The sequence below is a fragment of the Protomyctophum bolini genome (assembly GCF_963924005.1).
Source record: "Protomyctophum bolini genome assembly, chromosome: 12".
Taxonomy (NCBI): domain Eukaryota; kingdom Metazoa; phylum Chordata; class Actinopteri; order Myctophiformes; family Myctophidae; genus Protomyctophum; species Protomyctophum bolini.
Genome location: NC_137873.1, coordinates 38652062 through 38671239, shown reverse-complemented (window position 1 = coordinate 38671239; position 19178 = coordinate 38652062). Strand labels below are relative to the sequence as shown.

The window sequence follows — 19178 nt, the reverse complement described above, 5'->3', positions numbered from 1 at the left end:
TGGGGAAAAAAACCTATGTTTTATATATTATTGGAATATATTCCAAATTTGCGCCACATTTTAGTGGTAGCAAGTAGCAGACCTATCGAGCTTGTAGATCTGCTATTTTTCAAGAGCTAAACTTAAAGTATAACATAATGCTTAAAACACCAAAAGGGGTTCCCGCCAAGAATGGGTTAAGTAAGGATGGAGCTTGTTAATTTTTATTGATAACGGCCCCGGGCACCTGATCGATCAGGCTTATCGAGCCGGGTTCTTATCGAGCCCCGCTATCGAGCATTTTCTATTATTTTGTGGAAAGGCGGGAGATGACAATATATTGTGAACAGAACCAGTGTCTTTTAAGGGCCTTCAAATGCACTACTTTCGACGAAACATTCTTCGTCTTTGTTTTGTTTTTTTGTCGACGAAATCAACACTGGTACAAAGCAAACGAAATAAAATTTAATGAAATTTAATTAAAAAATAATAATAAAAAAATAATAATAATAATAATAAAATAAATAAAAAATAGAGAAACAAAACAAAACAAAACAAAAAATAGTAAGATATGATCCCCCCCCCATGTGTGACAGATGGCGCCTTGGCGAGCAGCGGCGGCAGCAGCAGCGGCGGTCGTGGTGGTGGGGGTGCAGGTCGAGAGGTGAGCCAGGTCCTGGAGAGGTCGTGTGGCGTGGTGCCACTGCAGCACCACCTCACCCTGCAGTACCTCCTGACCCACCTGGCCAAGGTGGCCCGGGCCGCACAGCAGCAGGACTCCACCGGGGGCACCACCGGCCTGGACACGCACACGCTGGGCCGCATCTTCGGACCGCTGCTGATCAGGACGGAGGCCACGGACCCGCCGTCGTCCAGCACCGGGTGAGTTTACTGTACTTAGACGACTATATAGGGCATTATAACCCATTCTGACCTGAGATCAGATTCATACGAGGTTTCCACTGGTACACACACTGGGTCTGATTAACCCATTCTGACCTGAGATCAGATTCTAAGAAATGTCAGTCGTTCTTCGATTTTTCAAAAATAGCAGACCTATACAAGCTCGTAGCGCGCCACTCGGTGGCGCGCTATGAGCTTGTAGATCTGCTATTTTTCAATAGCTAAAGCATAACATGATGCCAACACCAAAACGGGTTCCCGTTCAGAATGGGTTAACCCATTTAGGCCTGACCTCGATTTTCTTTCATTTTTTTTATAATTCCTCCAGTTTTCTGAAATAAATATTTTCACGATTTTTTCCGAAAATAGCAGACCTACATAGCGCCACTCGGTGGCGCGCTATGAGCTTGTAGATCTGCTATTTTTCAATAGCTAAAATATAACAATGCTTGAAACACCAAAAGGGGTTGTCGCCCAGAATGGGTTAAGCATCTAGTCGACTAGTAAATCTACTAGTCGACCTTGTTGGTACTAGTTGACTAGTTTTTTTTTCTCCCCGATTTTGTAGGCCTCAAGATCAGGTAGATTATAGTTATAGTCACCAATGTACACAGTTTTTAAATGTACACATTCATTTCCACAATTACAGCTAGTCGACTAGTAATCTAGGCAACTAGTCAACTAGTGAAAATGACTAGAAGTGAATGCCCTAGACCCGTACGTGCCCGTCGCAGTGGGCCACCTACTGTACTTGGGAACGATGCAACTTGGGAACCTACATTTACAATTTACAATTTAGGCATTTAGTAAAAACAAAAGCATGGCATACATCACATTATATAAAAAGTAGTTATCATGAATCATGTATGAACTAAGAACGTAACAGTGGAGTATCAATGTCAACTATACAGTGGCGTGCACAGACATTTAGATGGGCAGGTGTTTGTTTTTTTTGTGTTTTAAACATTGTTATAATTTAGCTATTTTTGAAAAATCGTGAAAATATTTATTTCAGAAAACTGGAGGATTTAGAAGAATTTGAATGGGTTAATAGTGTGACATTTATAGATTGTGGGGCCTACATTGATTGATTGATTGATTGATTGATTGATTGGCAGGTCGTCATTGGAGGAGGACTTCCCTGCCCAGGTGGTGGAGAGGTTGCTGATCGAGAGGACAGCAGAGTATGACGTCTCCCCCCCAGGTATGAACACGATTGTTTTTACTATGAAAACCTGTGTCCGTGCACGTGTCCGTCACGCCTCGTGACACGCTCCATACATGGACCAATGCAGAGTTCATTCCATTATGTTGATCTGAGCATATTTGTTTTTGAGTGGTGCAACCACTCCAAGGAACAGCAGTGTCCGTGTTCACCTACCTGTGTACCTAATGTGGCCATGAGCACCAGTATATGACTATGAGTACCAGTAGGGGCGCTGTTGTGCCAGAAACACAGAGAGAGAGATAGTATTAGTGCTGCACTTTTGCCTGCTAATGAGAGAGAGAGAGAGAGAGAGAGAGAGAGAGAGAGGGGGGGGGGGGGGGGATTGCACCACTCAGTTCACACAGGTGTTTTATGCCACAGTACATCAAATATAAAGCAATATATATATAGGGCTGTCGCGGTTATAACATTTTACTTCACAATTAATTGTTGCTCAAAATAATTATTATTACCGTATTATGAATACAAGTTACAGTACATTTATGTTTGGCTTTTATAAGGCTGCTTAAACAAAAGGTGCACAAGTCAGATAATATCTGACTTGTGCACCTTTTGTTTAAGCAGCCAAATATCTGAAAAATAATTTGCGATGAGGCGATTATGAAATAATTGTGACTCAGAAAAGTGCAAACACTTACAGTCTATTTTTAACCCATTCTGAACGGGAACCCATTTTGGTGTCATGTTATGCTTTAGCTATTGAAAAATAGCAGATCTACAAGCTCATAGCGCGCCACCGAGTGGCGCGCTATGAGCTTGTAGGTCTGCTATTTTTGAAAGAACGACTGACATTTTTTTAGAATCTGATCTCAGGTCAGAATGGGTTAATCAGACCCAGTGTGTGTCCAGTGGAAAAACCTCGTATGAATCTGATCTCAGGTCAGAATGGGTTAAACGATCTAGAGTTCAGTTCAACGCTCGTGGTTTTACTGCGCGGCAGCACTGCTAGGAGAGACGCGAGCAAAGCAAGGCAGGTCTCTGGAGAGTTGGAATTGAACCAGGGACATTGTGGTGGTGTGGTGTGGTGTGGTGTGGTTGGCTGGCGCACTAACCCGCTGAGTCACCCCGGGGCGCCTCGCCAGTGATGCATATAACGTGACCTTTCACCCATTTTAAGATCCTGAGGACGATTCTACAAATGCCTTCTAAATTTAAACAGTTTTCTGAAAAGCAACATGTTTCTGTGTCAGTTGTTCTCAGACATTTTCATGGGAGCACATATTATTTCTCGTTTGTTTGTGAATGCACACGTCAATTAAGTATATTTGTGTGTGTGTGTGTGTGTGTGTGTGTGTGTGTTTGTGTGTGTGTGTGTGTGTGTGTGTGTGTGTGTGTGTGTGTGTGTGTGTGTACGTGTGTGCGTGCGCCCGTGCGCGTGCGTGCGTGAACACGTCAATTCAGCCCTCCCAGCCAAGCCATTGAAGTCTAAAGCCACGCCAACCACCATGACAGACATATGCAGCCTGTTGAATGAAGCCGAGTGGTACTGGGGAGAGATCTCAAGGTAAAACACGCCCCCCCACACACACACACACACACACACGCACACACACACACACACGCACACGCACATGCACACGCGCACGCACGCACACACACACACACACACACACACACACCCCTCTTCCCACATTTTCTATTTTGTGTGATATGTTATTTTCTTTCTCTCCTTCACGGCTTCAATTTTTTTTTAATATATATATAATTTGGGGACCCCCCAAAATAGTTTGGAGACCCCCCCCCCCCTCCACCCTGGTTCTTAGGGAGTAAATACTGGTGGGGTTTTGCTACAACCAGCAATGTCTGTGCGTATCTATGTATCTATGTATCAGTGGTCATGAGCACGAGTACAGTATGTGACTTATTAGTACCAGTAGGGGGCGCCAGAAACAGAGAGGGATAGTGATGTGCCTGCTGCCTGCTAATGAGAGAGAGAGAGAGAGAGAGAGAGAGAGAGAGGTGGGGGGGGGGGGGATTGCACCACTCATTTCACACGGGTGTGATTTTTTTTAATAGTGTTAAGAGGGTGTGTGTTTTTTTTTCAGAGAGGAGGTGAACGAGAAGCTCCGAGACACGCCTGACGGGACGTTTCTGGTCCGCGACGCCTCCAGTAAACTGGAGGGCGAGTACACCCTCACACTCAGGTGATTTGGGACAGGTTTTGGTTTTAGTCGTAGTGGTCGCAATGGTTTTCATTTGTTTTTGTTTCAGTCACCTGGGAATGTTTTTTAGTGCTTTAGTCTAGTTTTATGTGTCGACTAAAATGTCACGATTTTTAGTAGACTATACAACTACCGGTTGGTTTAGTCGACTAAAAGGTGTTTCGGCGGGCATTCGATGCCGTCGTAACGGCTGATTTTACACTTGCTGAAAATAGCAGGTCCAGCTGCGACGTGTCGTGGGCTTGTGGATCGGCTATTTTCAGCATGCAACCAAGTGTAAAATGACTTATACTGGATCTCTTGTCCACTAGTCCCTTCAAAAGAACATTTTAGTCTATTTTTTATTTGTTGACGAAATTGTCAGTACATTTAGTCTTAGTTTTAGTCATCATGGCTTAGTTTTTCTTCTTAGTTTCAGTCGACGAAATCAATCAAATCAAGTGGTTGGCGATAGGGCCTTTCTGTGTGGAGTTTGCATGTTCTCCCCGTGTCCCCTAGGGTAGGTACCCTCACAAAAACATGCCGTAATCCTGGTCTCTAATACTACCTCCCCCTGGCCAGGGATAATTGGCACTGGGTGAAAAGAAAAACTGGGTTACAAAATTGTGGGATAAAAAATTTAATAAAAAAATAAAAAAATAAAAAAATCTAAAATCAAATCAAGTGATGCAGACTATACTGATTGATTAAAAAAAAAAAAACGATTTATCATGACATCCTTAGCAGTACATGACTCAAGTGACACCACGTGTGCTCCTGATCAAGTTGCATTGTAAAACAACATGCTCCTACTTCCTTCCTTCTTCTCTTTTGCATCTATTTTACTGTTATTCCAGTTATTATATAAATTACAAACCGATTTGGCCCTTTTATTTCCTCCATGTTTCCATTCCTCGCTCATTTTGAGACTTCAGTGTTTTGTACTATATACAATTGTACGTATAAGTACAGAACAAAGAATGTTTGAGTCTGAGCAATTATGTTTTAGTTTATTTTATGCCAGTGTTAATTTTGAGTTGGCTAAGACTAGATACCGGTAGTTTAAATAGCCTATAGGCAGGCCTAAAGTTCAATGGATTGTTCAGAGACTGAGCTTAAATCAGAATTTGCTACTAAAAGTAACACTAAGACTAAGTTACTAGAATTACTAAAATGACCAGGTTAGGTTTCTGGTTTAGGTTTAGGTTTATTCTAAGTGGGGAACAAAGAACCTTTTTTTGCATGGTGGGGAACATAGAACCTGGGGAACATAGAACCTGGGGAACATAGAACCTGGGGAACATAGAACCTGGGGAACATAGAACCTGGGGAACATGGGTACGCTCCCCTCTCATCCTCTCTCTCCGCCTCGCCTTCCGTCCGTCCGTCCGTCCCCCTTTGCAGGAAAGGAGGCAACAACAAGCTGATAAAGATCTACCACCGGGAGGGGAAGTACGGCTTCTCGGAGCCCCTCACGTTCGTGTCCGTGGTGGAGCTCATCAACCACTACCGCCACGAGTCCCTGGCCCAGTACAACGCCAAGCTGGACACCAAGCTCTTCTACCCCATCTCCAAGTACCAACAGGTGGGCGCTCGGAACCACGTGGGCTTGACTGACTCACACCTTCACAACAGACTGACGTATAGCTGACGCGTGAGACTTATTTACTGACGCAAGCATCGCATCGCATTTCCAATGGGAGTCACATGGTTTGACACAACATTATTTTTGTTGTATGAGGGGGAGGGGGGAGGGGGGAGGGAGGCAGTCGAAACACAGCCGAAAGCCGTGCGACAAAAATGCCGTGTCAAACCGTGTGACTTCCATTGGAAATGCATTGACACTTACCCTTTGTTTACATCTAGCATGCCTCAACGTTGTATGCTAGATGGAAAAGGTGTGAGGGAAGCCCTATATAGGCCTCACATGCAAGACACACTTGTGTTCCTGTGTCTTCTGTGTGTCATGGCCGCCCTCAATGCATTCCCAATGGGAGTCACGTGGTTTCATGACACAACAACATGGCTGTTGCATGGCTGCCCCCATAACACCAAGGTTGTGTCTTTGTGTTGTGACTCCTCCTTTTAGAAGGTTATTCTACCGTGTGGATACGATGATTCACTACACAGACGGGTGTCTCCAGTGTAAACTGATGTGTTGTTGCTTGTCTCCAAGCAGTTGGTGAAGGAGACCAGCATCGAGGAGGTGGGAGAACAGCTGAAGGTCTACCACGAACAGTGGCAGGAGAAGAGTCGCGAGTATGACGCCCTGTACGAGGAATACACACGCACCTCACAGGTAAACCGAATGTCTCTCTCTCTCTCTCTCTCTCTCTCTCATGCACACACACACACACACACACACACACACACACACACACACACACACACACAGTATTCATTCAGGAACTATAGGTAGAAACTAAGTTTTAACCCATTAAGACCATTGAGAACAAATTCTACAAATGTCTTCATTTTCTGAAGAAGCAAAAAGAACAGAAAAGGTTTTTCTATATCAATGGTGCTCAAACTATGTCATGTCAAGGAGCACCCAAAGATTATACAAATGTATTTGGCCGCCGACCCCCGTTTGAAAATATGAGCAACCCAGAACCAAAGATCTGAGTTAAAGAATATATATATTAAAAAATGTGTGCCACGCGTTTTCACACATTTTTCAAAAAATATCTGATCTACGAGCTTGTACTAGTAGATATGATATTTTTCAATAGCTAAAAGTATAACATAACGCTTTATAAAAGCTAAGTTGACGCGGATGCGTTCCAGGTCTCAATGGATTACGACACTGTTAAATCTCAATCACATGAATGGATTCCACTGATCTCTCTCTCTCTCTGTACCTTTACCTTCAAGGAGCTGCAGATGAAACGGACCGCCATCGAGGCCTTCAACGAGACCATCAAGATCTTCGAGGAGCAGTGCGAGACCCAGGAGCGCTACAGCCGCGAGAGTCTGGAGAGGTTCCAACGAGAGGGGAACGAGAAAGAGATCCAGAAGTAAGTGTGAGACGGAGCTCTCGTGGGCGTTGTATACTCAAAGCGCAGTCGCCTGGCATGTGCACTTTTTGACAGCGGTTGATGACTGTCGATCAGTTGTCGACATGCACGCGTATAACTCGTATGTCATGGGCTTTCAGGTCACAGTGCGTTTTAACTGACGGGGGGTTTGTCATAATTATTACAATGACAAACTGCTATGTGTGGTCTCATGCCCGGAGGTTGTTGTGTCGGTCGCTGGTGGGAAAAGGCGACCGCGAGTGTCAGCCCGCCTGCTACAGCCCGTTGAAAACCCTTGTATTCACCAGGAACGGCCCCCTCAATGTCCTTTCTGAGATACAGAGCTGTGAACGGTGGGCTTAGACTGGAAGTGGATGCGCGGCGCGCATGTTCAAAATGGCCGCGGCCAGTGTTCCACTATGTGTTGATGCGGGTAGCAACATCAGATAGCATTATACGATCGGATCAAAAAATGGATTAAACAATACAGGGTACTAATTTAAACCTTGGTGTTCCTCGTTTCCTGGCGGACTCCGTGTTAAAAAAGGACTAGAAAGGCCTCGTCCACCACCTTCATCCATTTTCAATGCACTGAGCAATCAATGGACCACGGAGCTGCCGCTGGACGAGAGCTTGGCTTAGCGGTAAGCCCAACGTTATCGGTTTATCCTTAAATAAAGCGCTAATTAACACGTTAAAGGCGTCGTCGGCGGTTTGCGGATTCCATTAAAAAGGCTCCGTTATCGCCCGGAAAGATGAATTATTTGTACCTTTTCCCGGCGACGTCGCTCCGTCGCCTGTTCGCCCCTGCCATCGCTGGTATAGTCGCCGGGGTCCCCATAGACAAATAATGCACTTCCGGGAAAAAAATCGTCTTGCTGTCGCCCCCCCCCCGCTGTTAAAACGTACTGTAAGTGTTGGAGCTGATATGACGTCTGTAGATGACTTTGAGACTGTAAAAAAAAAACCTATGTTTCTGTGTCAGTGGTGTTCAACAATTTTATGTCAAGGGACCCCCAGATTTATCTGTATTTGAGCCCCCCCATCTGAAAATATGTAGTTCCAGGGACCTCCCAGAAGCAAACATTTGAGTTAAAAATGTTCGCTCTGAAAGAATATATATTCATGAACATGCACCACCATGATTTTTCAAAAATAGCAGACCTACAAGCTCGCTACGAGCTTGTAGGTCTGCAATTTTTCAATAGCTAAAGCATAACATAATGCTTAAAACACCAAAAGGGGTTCCCGGCCGCACAAAATGGGTTTTAAGAAAGCTCAGACAAAAAAAAAAAAGAAAAACACTGATAGAAAAAAACATTTACTATTTCCCTGCTGCATTGTCTCCGGGGGAGAAAAAATAAATAAATAAAACTCACTGGGGGAATTTCTCTCGAAATGAATCAGGATCCAGAGCAACTCGGAACGGCTCAAGTCTCGAGTGACGGAGATCCACGACAGCAAGCGTAAGCTGGAGCTGGACCTGCGGCAGCAGGTCAGCGACAACCGGGAGATCGACAAGAGGATGAACAGCCTCAAGCCCGACCTCATGCAGCTCCGCAAGATCAGGGACCAGTACCTGATGTAAGTACAGTAGCCTGGCTGTAACCCCACATTCTGACCTGAGATCAGATTCTATAGAAATGTCTTCTTTACATCCTATGACAGCTTTCTGGAAAAAGCTCTGTGTCTGTGTCAAGTGGTTCTTCGATTTCTCTAAAATAGCATAAATAGCATAAATCTAGAGTTGATTTAGTCGAACTAAATGTATTTTGGGCGGGCCTTGATGCCGTCATAATGACTTTATCACTTGCTGAAAATAGATGGTCTATTTTCAGGATGCAACTACTTGTAAAATGACTGGACCTCTTGTCCACTAGTCCCTTCCAAACGTTTTAGTCTAGCTTTTATTTGTTGACGAAATTGTCAGTGTATTTACTCTTAGCTTTAGTCATCATAGCTTAGTTTTTTATTTAGTTTCCATTTAGTTTCCGTCGGTGGAAAAAGGTAGTCGACGAACATTCTTCGTCTTAGTTTTAGTCGACGAAATCAACACTGTCAGACACACAGCTGCATGCCTCTGTCTAAAACAACACTTAGGCCTCATTCACACGTATCAAACACCAATCAAGCAAATGTTTGGTTGTTCTTTTGGGCCACCACAATGCTTTTCCAATGGGAGTCACATATGGTCACATTTTTGTTTGATGGGGGGGGGGGGGGCAGAACACCACCAGCAATCAGCAATCAAACACAAATGTTTGATCAAACCATGTGACTCCCATTGGGAAAGCATTGTGGTGGCCCAAAAAAACAAAAAACAAACATTTTCTTGATTGGTGTTTGATACGTGTGAATGAGGCCTTACAATACATGGGAAGACGGTCCCCTCCATTAAGCACCTCGAGCCTATCTAAGCTAACCTAGCCCCTTTACGTTGCAGATGGTTGACTCAAAAGGGGACACGGCAGAAGAAGATCAACGAATGGCTGGACATCAAGAACGACGCTGACGAGTAAGTGTATTTGACATTAACACTTCCAAGTCATAAGGGGGGTTGTATAGCCTATACCGGTGCTGGATGGTTTGACCTGAGATCAGATTCTAAAAAAATGTCTTCTACATCCTGACAGTTTTCTGAAAAAGCTATGTTTCTGTGTCAGTCGTTCTTCGATTTAAAAAAAATAGCAGACCTACAAGCTTGTATGAGCTTGTAGATCTGTTATTTTTCAATAGCTAAAGCATAACATAATGCTAACACCAAAAGGGGTTCCTGCCCAAAATGGGTTAACCCATTTTAGGCCCGACGTAAAAATAAAAAATAAAGTCTTCTGAAAGAATATACAGTATATTCAAAGATTTGTGCCGCATTTTCACGATTTTTCAATAGCTGAATTATAACATAATGTTTAAAACACCAAAAGGGGATCCTGCCCAAAATGGGTTAACCCATTAGACCTGAGGCCGATTCTAAAAAAGAATTGCTTCTAAATCAGACAGTTTTCTGAAAAATCAGTCGTTTCTCAAACGTTTTCACGTCAAGGACCCCCAAAAACATTGAAAATATGTTGTTCCAGGGACCCCCCCCCCCCCCCCTCAGAAGCAAAGATTTTAGTTAAAAAAACATTCGCTCTGAAAGAATATATATTCAAATATTTGCACCATATTTTCACGAATTTTTCAAAAATAGTAATCTACAAACTCGTAGCGCGTAGCACTATGAGCTTGTAGATCTGCTCTTTTTCAATGGCTATAACATAATGCTTAAAACACCAAAAGCGGTTCCCGTCCTGAATGGGTTAAATAGGTTTGATTTGTATTTTTTGTATTTATATATGTGTTGTGAGTGGCAAATCGAGTGGCACATTGAGTTGCAAATCGAGTGGCAAAGTGGAAGTGGGTTTAATGTCGTTTAATGCAATCAGATAGGACTTTTCTGTTTGGATGTACAGGCTGTCAAGGCCAGAAAGTCGGGTTTTTTTGCCACTACGTAGGTATTTCCACTTAACTTGATGACGATGTGCATACCCTCTATTTTAACCCCAGGCAGGGATGCACTGGAAAATACTCGCAAGTCAGTTTGCATAGGTGATGAATCTAAGCGCACTGAGAAACTCACAAAACACATTGTCCAAGTCTTTGTTTTCTAGTGCAATTTACAGAGCGAGTAGTTTAATTTAAAGAGAGAGCTGCTGTTGTTGCATCAGTTAATGCTACCGCGCTTAACCGGCAACGTGCATCGAGGATGCTCGAAATGACTTTCTAAAAAACCAGTGCACAAACCCTGCGGTCTGTAACTAATCATTTGTCATTTTCAACAACCGAGAGAAACAGAAATGCCACTTGTAATGGAAGTACTCGGCGGGCAGGCTTCCGGCGTCTGTCTTCAAACGGCCTCCTCCGTTGCCGCAAGGCAACGGAGGAAATGTCAAGAAGGTGGCAAAACAAGTTTCCTTATCTCGTCTTCATCTCAGGAATCTTAGAATAAATGAACGTTCCTTTTGTCTCCTTTTGTGTCTCCAGCTCCTACTCGCTGGTGGAGGAGGACGAGGGCTCGCCCCACCATGACGAGTGCACTTGGTACGTAGGCGACATCAAACGCACCCAAGCCGAGGAGATGCTGAGAGGGAAGTCCGACGGGACCTTCCTCATCCGAGAGAGCCAGTCACAGAAGGGCTCCTTTGCCTGCTCTGTAGTGTGAGTTGTTTTTTGTTTGTTTTTGCAGTCATGTTTGCAGTTTTCATTTACTTTAACCTATTTAGACCTGAGACCAGATTCTAAAAAAAAATGTCTTCCAATTGTTGTTGTTGCTATGTTGTTGTTATGTTACTCTTTGTCGCACTTTTTCGTCCAATTCCTCAATAAGTTAACCACTTAAACCGTACAGTTCATAGTCCGGAGTCCCCAGTGGTCTATACTTGTCCTTTTCTTTTTTTGAGTGGTGCAAACACTCCAAGGAACAGCAATGTCCGCGTCCGCCTATGTATGTGACGTTAATGAGCACGAGTATGACTATTAGTACCAGTAGGGGCGCTGTTGTGCCAGAAACACAGAGAGAGAGATAGTGCTGTACTGTTGCCTGCTAATGAGAGAGAGAGAGGAGGGGGGGAGAGAGAGAGAGGGGAGTTGCACCACTCAGTTCACAGGGGTGTGATTTTGACCTCTAGATCGAATATTTTCACCAAAAATGGCAGAACTGCGTTGTGTCGTGACCTTTGCCTGTTACTTGCCAAGAAATGAACGACATTTCGTTCCACTGGATTCCAGACTACTCCTGGAGTAAGGAATGCTAAAAGAAATACTATACTACTATACAATAGAGCACCGAAGTCTGACGTCACTTTCAGTAGAGGGCGCCAGTACACAGGTTCATGTAATTATTTTATTTGCATTGAAATCCCCATGGCTGTGCGTCGTTAATGATGTCACAGTTTCTGGAGAAAATTGAATTAATTTGGCCGCAAAAGCCTTGAAACTACATATGAAAGCAATGTCGCCGCTAATATACATCACGCCCAGCTGTCAACACATTGCGTTCCTGAGATTCCTCGTTGACGTAAGCTCTGCTGGCGGTGACTCGACTCAATAAAAAAAAATAATAATAATAATAATTAACATGTCAGTTTCTGTTGTGCGACGGGCAGCTGCAGCCACCCAGACCTACCCGGAAATGTAGTCTCTGGGTTGTTTGACTCGTTTCTAGCGCTTATTGTGTTAGTTTTTGGGTATATTTGTACATTTCCACCTTCAGTCGATGCTTCATATCCATATGAGTGAAAAGGCCGGGATGATCAGTTTATTTTTTAAACACAGTTCTTATATGAAGAGATCTAAAATCCCCCTATGGGGATTTCAATGCAAATAAAAAGTACACGAACCTGTGGACGGGCGCCCTCTACTGACAGTGACGTCAGGACTTCGGTGCTCTATGGTATTTGTAGGAACATACAACAGAAGTAAAGTGTCCATGAAACTAGTGTTGAATTTGTCGACTAAAACTATGACAAAAAATGTTTGTCGACTACCTTTTTTCACTGAAACTAAATGAAAACTAAGCTATGGTGACTAAAACTAAGACTAAATATGCTGACAATTTCGTCAACAAACTAGACTAAAATGTTAGGAAGGGACTAGTGGACAAGAGATCCAGTATAAGTAAAAGGCACAAGTCATTTCAACGCATCGCAGCACGGCACATTGTGAGCTTGTAGATCTGCTAGTTTCAGCAAGTGTAAAATCAGCCATTACGACGGCATCAAGGCCGCGCCGCCAAAAACACGTTTTAGTCGACTAAATCAACTGCACATTTAGTCGACTAAAATCTTAGGATATTTAGTCGACTAAAACCAGACTACATACACACTGAAACATTCCAGGTGACTAGTAAGATGTGACTAGAAACTAAATGAAAGCCATTCAGAAGACTATATGACTAAAGCTAAACAAATCTAAATGCGCCGTCAAAATCAACACCAGCTGTGAACACAGCAGAAGTTAACCCATTCTGTACGGGAACCCGTTTTGGTGTAAGCATCATGTTATGCTTTAGCTATTCAAAAATAGCAGATCTACAAGCTCGTAGCGCGCCACCGAGTGGCGCGCTACGAGCTTGTAGGTCTGCTATTTTTGAAAAATCGAAGAACGACTGACATTTTTAGAATCTGATCTCAGGTCAGAATGGGTTCATCAGACCAGTGTGTTGTCCAGTGGAAACCTCGTATGAATCTGATCTCAGGTCAGAATGGGTTAAAGGGTCCATGATGAAACTGAACAACACCCCTCCCTCCCCCCCCCCCCCCTCCCTCCCTCCCCCCCCCTGGGTTTCTCTCTCCCACCCATAGTGTCGAGGGCGACGCCAAGCACTGCGTCATCTACAAGACGGCCACGGGGTACGGCTTCGCCGAGCCCTACAACCTCTACTCGTCCCTCCGAGACCTGGTGCTCCACTACAAAAACGTCTCCTTGGTCCAACACAACGACCAGCTGAATGTAAACCTGGCCTACCCGGTTCTGGCCCGCTCTCAAGCGCCACCCAATCAAAACCAGCACCCCAGATGAGCTACCCCCCCACACCACCACCCCCACCCCGCCTTCCAACATCCCTTCAACCCCAGCCAGGGGTGTGCGAAGAAAATGTCTTTTTTTTTTGGTTTATTCACATTGAAAAAACAAAAACAAAAGAAGAAAAACAATAACCCCCATCAGAGGCGTGCGTGGCTTCCAAAAGTACCTTTCCTCCTGAAAGGTACCTTTCAAAAACCTACAAGGAAGAGACGGAACACTGTATATGAACAGTGGTTATAGCGACCTGTTGAACGTGGCTGCTAGTTTCTTTTGGAGGACCCACCAGCCATGTGCCATAATAACGTAATAGTGACGTTTGGGGGGGGGGTGCGGTGCTTAACGACGGTGCTTTTCTTTTTTCTCCCCCCCCCCCCCCGCCCCCCCCCCTTTACTCTTGTCCTTGTCTCCTCTCTCCAGCTATAACGGGCATGGCATCATCATCAGGACAACATAAAGCACACAAATTATTACCCAACGACGACTAAAGCACTGTACGGTTCACGGTTGCGCGGCGCAGCCAGCAAGCCTGTGACTGTAACTGTAACTGGTGTCAGTATGTGAGACATCTGTGAGAGAAGATGTCATTGATTATATGTATACCAACAACAACAAAAACAGCCTACACTAAAAAATGTTGTTAAACAAGGTCACTAAAAAGCACACAGAAAACAATTTAAGCCCTAGACCATTGTTGAAATATATATATGTATATATATATACACACAGAAATGGAGATAGATGAAGGTGAAGGGGGAACAGGCTGTCGGGACGAGGGAGAATGCCAAACAAAGTCATTTCCCCCCCCCCCCTGCTTTGGCCTTGCCTGCTGACTTGCTGTAAGACAAAGGCCCCTGAAAGCTGTCATCCCCCCCCCCATGCAGAGCTGCCTGCCTGCTAAAGTCTCCTCAGACAAAGGCCCTGATCTAGCTGTCAACTCCCAAAGGAAAAGGACTGGCTCTTTTGGCTATAAGCGGTGCTGCTCACGTCGCTTCTAAACACCAACCCGATGGCGACACTGAGAAACTTTTTTTGGACCAGCGAGGGAAGTAGTCCACTGGAGCTTGGAGGAACTTGTGTTGTTTTGGGTGAGGGGAGGGGAGGGGAAGGGAGGGGAGGGGAGGGGAGAGAATGCTGCGGTTGTGGGGGGGGTTAATTGTGTTAGCAGAGGGTTTCTAAAACTGTTAGATTCGATTTAAAAGCTTGCTTAAGTGCCATAGTAATAAGCCTTGACTGACCACGAGCCTGTGTCACAAGAATGAGTGAAGCGCCTACACCAGAGGAACGGATGGAGAGAGAGAGAGAGAGAGAGAGAGAGGGGAAGACAGAAGGAAGGAAGGTAGGGGCTTTTCTGGAGAAAGAAAAACAAAACAAAAAAAAACTGCTTATATATATTTTTTATTGAATAGATCAAGCTGCTGTGATTGGTTTCTCTCCCCTCTTCCCTTTCACTCCCTGGCCTCTCTTGTGAGTGAGTTTGATGATATAAAAAGGTACAGCATCATAGATTTGACACGGTACACGCTTTTGGTGTTTTGTGAGTGTATATACTGTACTGTATGATCACGACAATACACTAAAGAAGAAATGTGGTACATTGATGAATGCAGTTGACTTCTAGGATTCGGGTTGAAATCATGGATCATCGAGAGAGAGACTGCACCAAGCGTGTTTCTTTTGTTTGTTTGTTTTGTTTGTTGTTTAAAACTTATACTTGCTTCTTCTTCTCCTTCTTCTTCCTCTTAAATACTGTAGCCGCCTGTAGCCACTGACTTCAGGTATAACTGTTAGTGCTGTTCTAAACGTGTTTATTTCTATATATGCTAATGACACTTACAAAAAAAAAAGAGCATCTGTCTACGTGATTCTGATATCTTCAGTACTGTATGTGCTTTGTTGTCGCTATAGCTAGGAAGACTGTTTTACTGGTACAACATTCTTTTTGTTTTGTTTTTACTCTCGGTACTTCTTGGCCACAAAAAAAACCACACTGCTCTTGACTTTTTTTTCTTTCTTTTTTTACGTACGCGTGCGAGAGGCCTGATTCACAGTGCTGGAGAATATTGTACAAAGTGAGATTTTCTTTTTTTAATTTTAGGTGTAACGTAGTGCAGGTAAACCGGAGTCGAGCACAGTATGTGACACTGATGCATTTTGATGGCTGTCATTTCTTATTTTTCCCCATCATTTTATGCTTATGCTCTCAGATTCTGCTCGGACACGCACACAAGTATCCAGCTAATGTGAGCCAAATGAAGGAATGTCTAATTCATGTAGCAAGAGAAGAAAAAATAACCTGTCCTTTTGCGATAATTTTTTTAGAACGGCCACACTTCTTGATTGAGAGATTATCTGCTGCATGAACTGCTGCATGAACTCCGTCTTTCTGTTTTGGGATTTTCCTTTTCGTGTCGTCGTTGTCACTTATTGGGGCACACTGTGCTCAATACCCGCGCGCTCTATTGTTTTCTGTCAGTGCATATGCGTTGTGTGTCGTGTGTTCACGATTAAACACAAGACAGCAGCATGTGAACGAGACGAGGCTTTTAAGATACAGACTAGTCTCGCGTTACCAGACTGTTGACTCTCGCAATTTCTGTGGAGTAGCTGTCTGGCTTTACGCGAGACTAGATACAGACACACTTCCGAGAGCAACTCCTTCCCCCCCCCACCACCTTCATGTTCTGTGTTGTAAAGCAGTGACTTCCTGCTGTTGACTTCCTTTATGCCTGACGTATCGCGTCACGCGTCGTGTTTTATGCGCGCCGTGCGCAAGGTAAAGCCTATACTATTAGGCTTCACATTATGGCTGGAGGCAACGCTTCCTCAACCATCTCTTTTGTTCTCTCTCTTATTTCAAAGCACAGTCCCTTTCGCATTGGAAATGGAGCTATCGAGTTAACCGCTTTGTGGTCGATGAAAAGGTCACAGCCACAACAGGCATCACGTAATGACATTTTAGTCAATTTAATCTGGTGGGTTGATTTAAGTGGTGCTTTTTTTTTTCTTTATTATTCCTGGAGATGAAAATAATTAGTCTCCAGAGTTTCCCCCCCACTTACTGTATAGAAGTAGTCCCAGTTTGCCAAAAAGAAAAATTGTATTTTTGTAGAATGTGTGTAGAATAGTTTACAGTAGCCAGGAATGGGAAATTATGAGAAAGAAAGAAAGATTTTTTTTCTTTTTCTTTTTTGAGAATTGCATGTTTGGCATTTTAGACTTTCTTTTATTTTGGAATCGTGGTAGGGATGAAAGACATTTTGAGTTCAATCAAAAAGAATCAACAGTACTGTACTGAGTGCTTTGCACAGTTCTTGGGAAAGACGAAAAACAACCAAGAATTAAACTAGACGTGACCGTGGTGTTTCTGACGAGAGAGGGCTTAAAAAGAAAGAAAGAAAAAACAAAAAAAGAGTTCAATCGGTAAGATTTAGAAGTGCCTTTTTGTCATTTAGAATTGAGTTTATTATCTCTTCTCTGTTGTTGAGGCTTTGCTCCTGTAGATGGCGCCATCGCCCCATGTTGTGCTCCTTGTTTCATACTGTATTTGTCACTCGTCTTAGAACAACTCTCAAATGAGCATACATGGTGCGTCTGTGTGTGTGTGTGTGTGTGTGTGTGTGTGTGTGTGCGCATGTGCGTGTGCGCACGTACGTGCGTGTGTGTGTGTGTGTGTGTGTGTGTGTGTGTGTGTGTGTGTGTCCAGTTTGGCACGTGGTTGTATATGTGTACATGAGTGTGAGTGCGAGAGCAAATCATAGATATGAGAGTATTTTGTTTGTTTATTGTTGTGCCTCTTTGTTACGTAATTCAATAGCTGTTACATATTCATTCTTTTGTTTTATGGTGGGGGCTGTATCGTAGCGTAGCGTAGCGTAGCTTGACGGTCATTCTCACAGGCTCGCTTTTCTTTGGTGTATTTGTTAGATAGGCTACAGACAGTTCATAATTGAATATGAACCCACGTTGTTGTGAAATGTGAATAACACACATCGGTAGAGCCCCCCAGAGCAGTTTGTTTCCAAGCCTATTATAAGCTCATTCTTTGATAAGCTTCCCGGGCGATGTACAGTAAACGCATGCAGTATTTCTCACAGTGTTTCATATTTTTCAAGTCAGTTCCTCCACTCTGAACTTATTGATCTGGTTGAGCCATAATAATCCTCCATTTCTGGCACGTGAATACGGTACTGTCGGGTCGGACCAACATGTTTGTGATTGCACTTTTAATTTTCCGTTCAACACGCACACACACACACACACACACACACACACACACGCCCTCCCTCGACCACCAAACTTCCAACAACCGTAAAAAGACTGACTTTAAGGAGCGTCAGTGAAGCTCACTTAGTCCACGATAGTGTTTTTGTTCGTTGTGTTAAAAAGTTCTTTCTTTTGCAGTATGTCAACAATGGTTGTTCATTCTCACTTTGTTGTTATTGGTGTGCACACTACACACACTTTACGTTCTGTTGGATCGTGTGTTTGCCAGGTGTACACGTATAGTTCTGGTCCCGTTGAACAAACCATGGCAGAATGATATCGCCACATCCCTGATAGTTCATTCTTGAATTTGTCGTACAGTAGACTAACTCCTGTAGGCTATAGTGCAAATGACCGTGTGTAGTAGTAACTGTTGTCAGATCATCAAGAGCTACTGGCTCATTGTACAATATTTACTATTTAGTCACTAGTGCACCATCTTAACAAGTCATTTATTCTCACACTAAGGCTCTTCAAAGTATACATTTCTTTGAAATGTTTGGCAGAGTGACTTTGTTTAAGTTGATTACAAAGCAGCTCCATTTGTAGCGCACACTTTCATGAATCAGAGGTTTATTATATTGAAGCTTGAAGTTCTGGGATTTCCTTTATTTCAAGGTATCATCGATTAAGGTTCGAGAAAACGATAAAGTTCTCTAAAGAGAATAGCAGTCAGTCATGAAAAGTAAATAAAAACCTTGTGACGATGGCTGTTTGTTGAAATGGATTCGATTGGTCTTTTTGGGGCCTGTCGTGGATTGCATTGTGGAGTGGACTGGACTGTAGGCCTACCACTCCTGTGTCCATGAAGCCATGGTTTGCGTGAGATGGACCGACCCATTATGAAAGCGTATCATCGCGCTTGGACTTTGAGCCCAAATTCTAAGCCTGCTTTTTGGTAACTCTCGCTCGGGTCATCTTTTTAGATAGGTGTTTGTGTCAGAGCTTCTTCGAGGGAGAAAAAAACTAAAAACTATTTGCTTTTATGATACACCATTAGTAAAATAAAATCTTATTTTTTTTCACTATCTTCAGTACACACTGTAAAAAAAAATATTTTTCTTGAAATGACGTCAAACACGA

The 19178-nt window shown here is 43.5% G+C and overlaps 1 protein-coding gene across 1 annotated transcript in view; it reads left to right on the top strand.

The window, feature by feature from the left end:
• Window positions 1–14894, top strand: part of pik3r2 (phosphoinositide-3-kinase, regulatory subunit 2 (beta)) — a gene marked incomplete at its 5' end in the record, with an annotated part of 30145 nt that extends 15251 nt beyond the window's left edge. Inside the window, 11 exons of the mRNA XM_080779073.1 lie at window positions 576–861; window positions 2001–2086; window positions 3512–3614; window positions 4156–4254; window positions 5656–5836; window positions 6431–6550; window positions 7126–7268; window positions 8676–8852; window positions 9712–9783; window positions 11292–11465; window positions 13610–14894. Coding sequence (XP_080635199.1) covers window positions 576–861; window positions 2001–2086; window positions 3512–3614; window positions 4156–4254; window positions 5656–5836; window positions 6431–6550; window positions 7126–7268; window positions 8676–8852; window positions 9712–9783; window positions 11292–11465; window positions 13610–13826 — 1658 coding nt within the window. The 3' untranslated portion in view covers window positions 13827–14894. The remainder of the gene's footprint in view (window positions 1–575; window positions 862–2000; window positions 2087–3511; window positions 3615–4155; window positions 4255–5655; window positions 5837–6430; window positions 6551–7125; window positions 7269–8675; window positions 8853–9711; window positions 9784–11291; window positions 11466–13609) is intronic.
• Between the last annotated feature and the right edge of the window lie 4284 nt (window positions 14895–19178).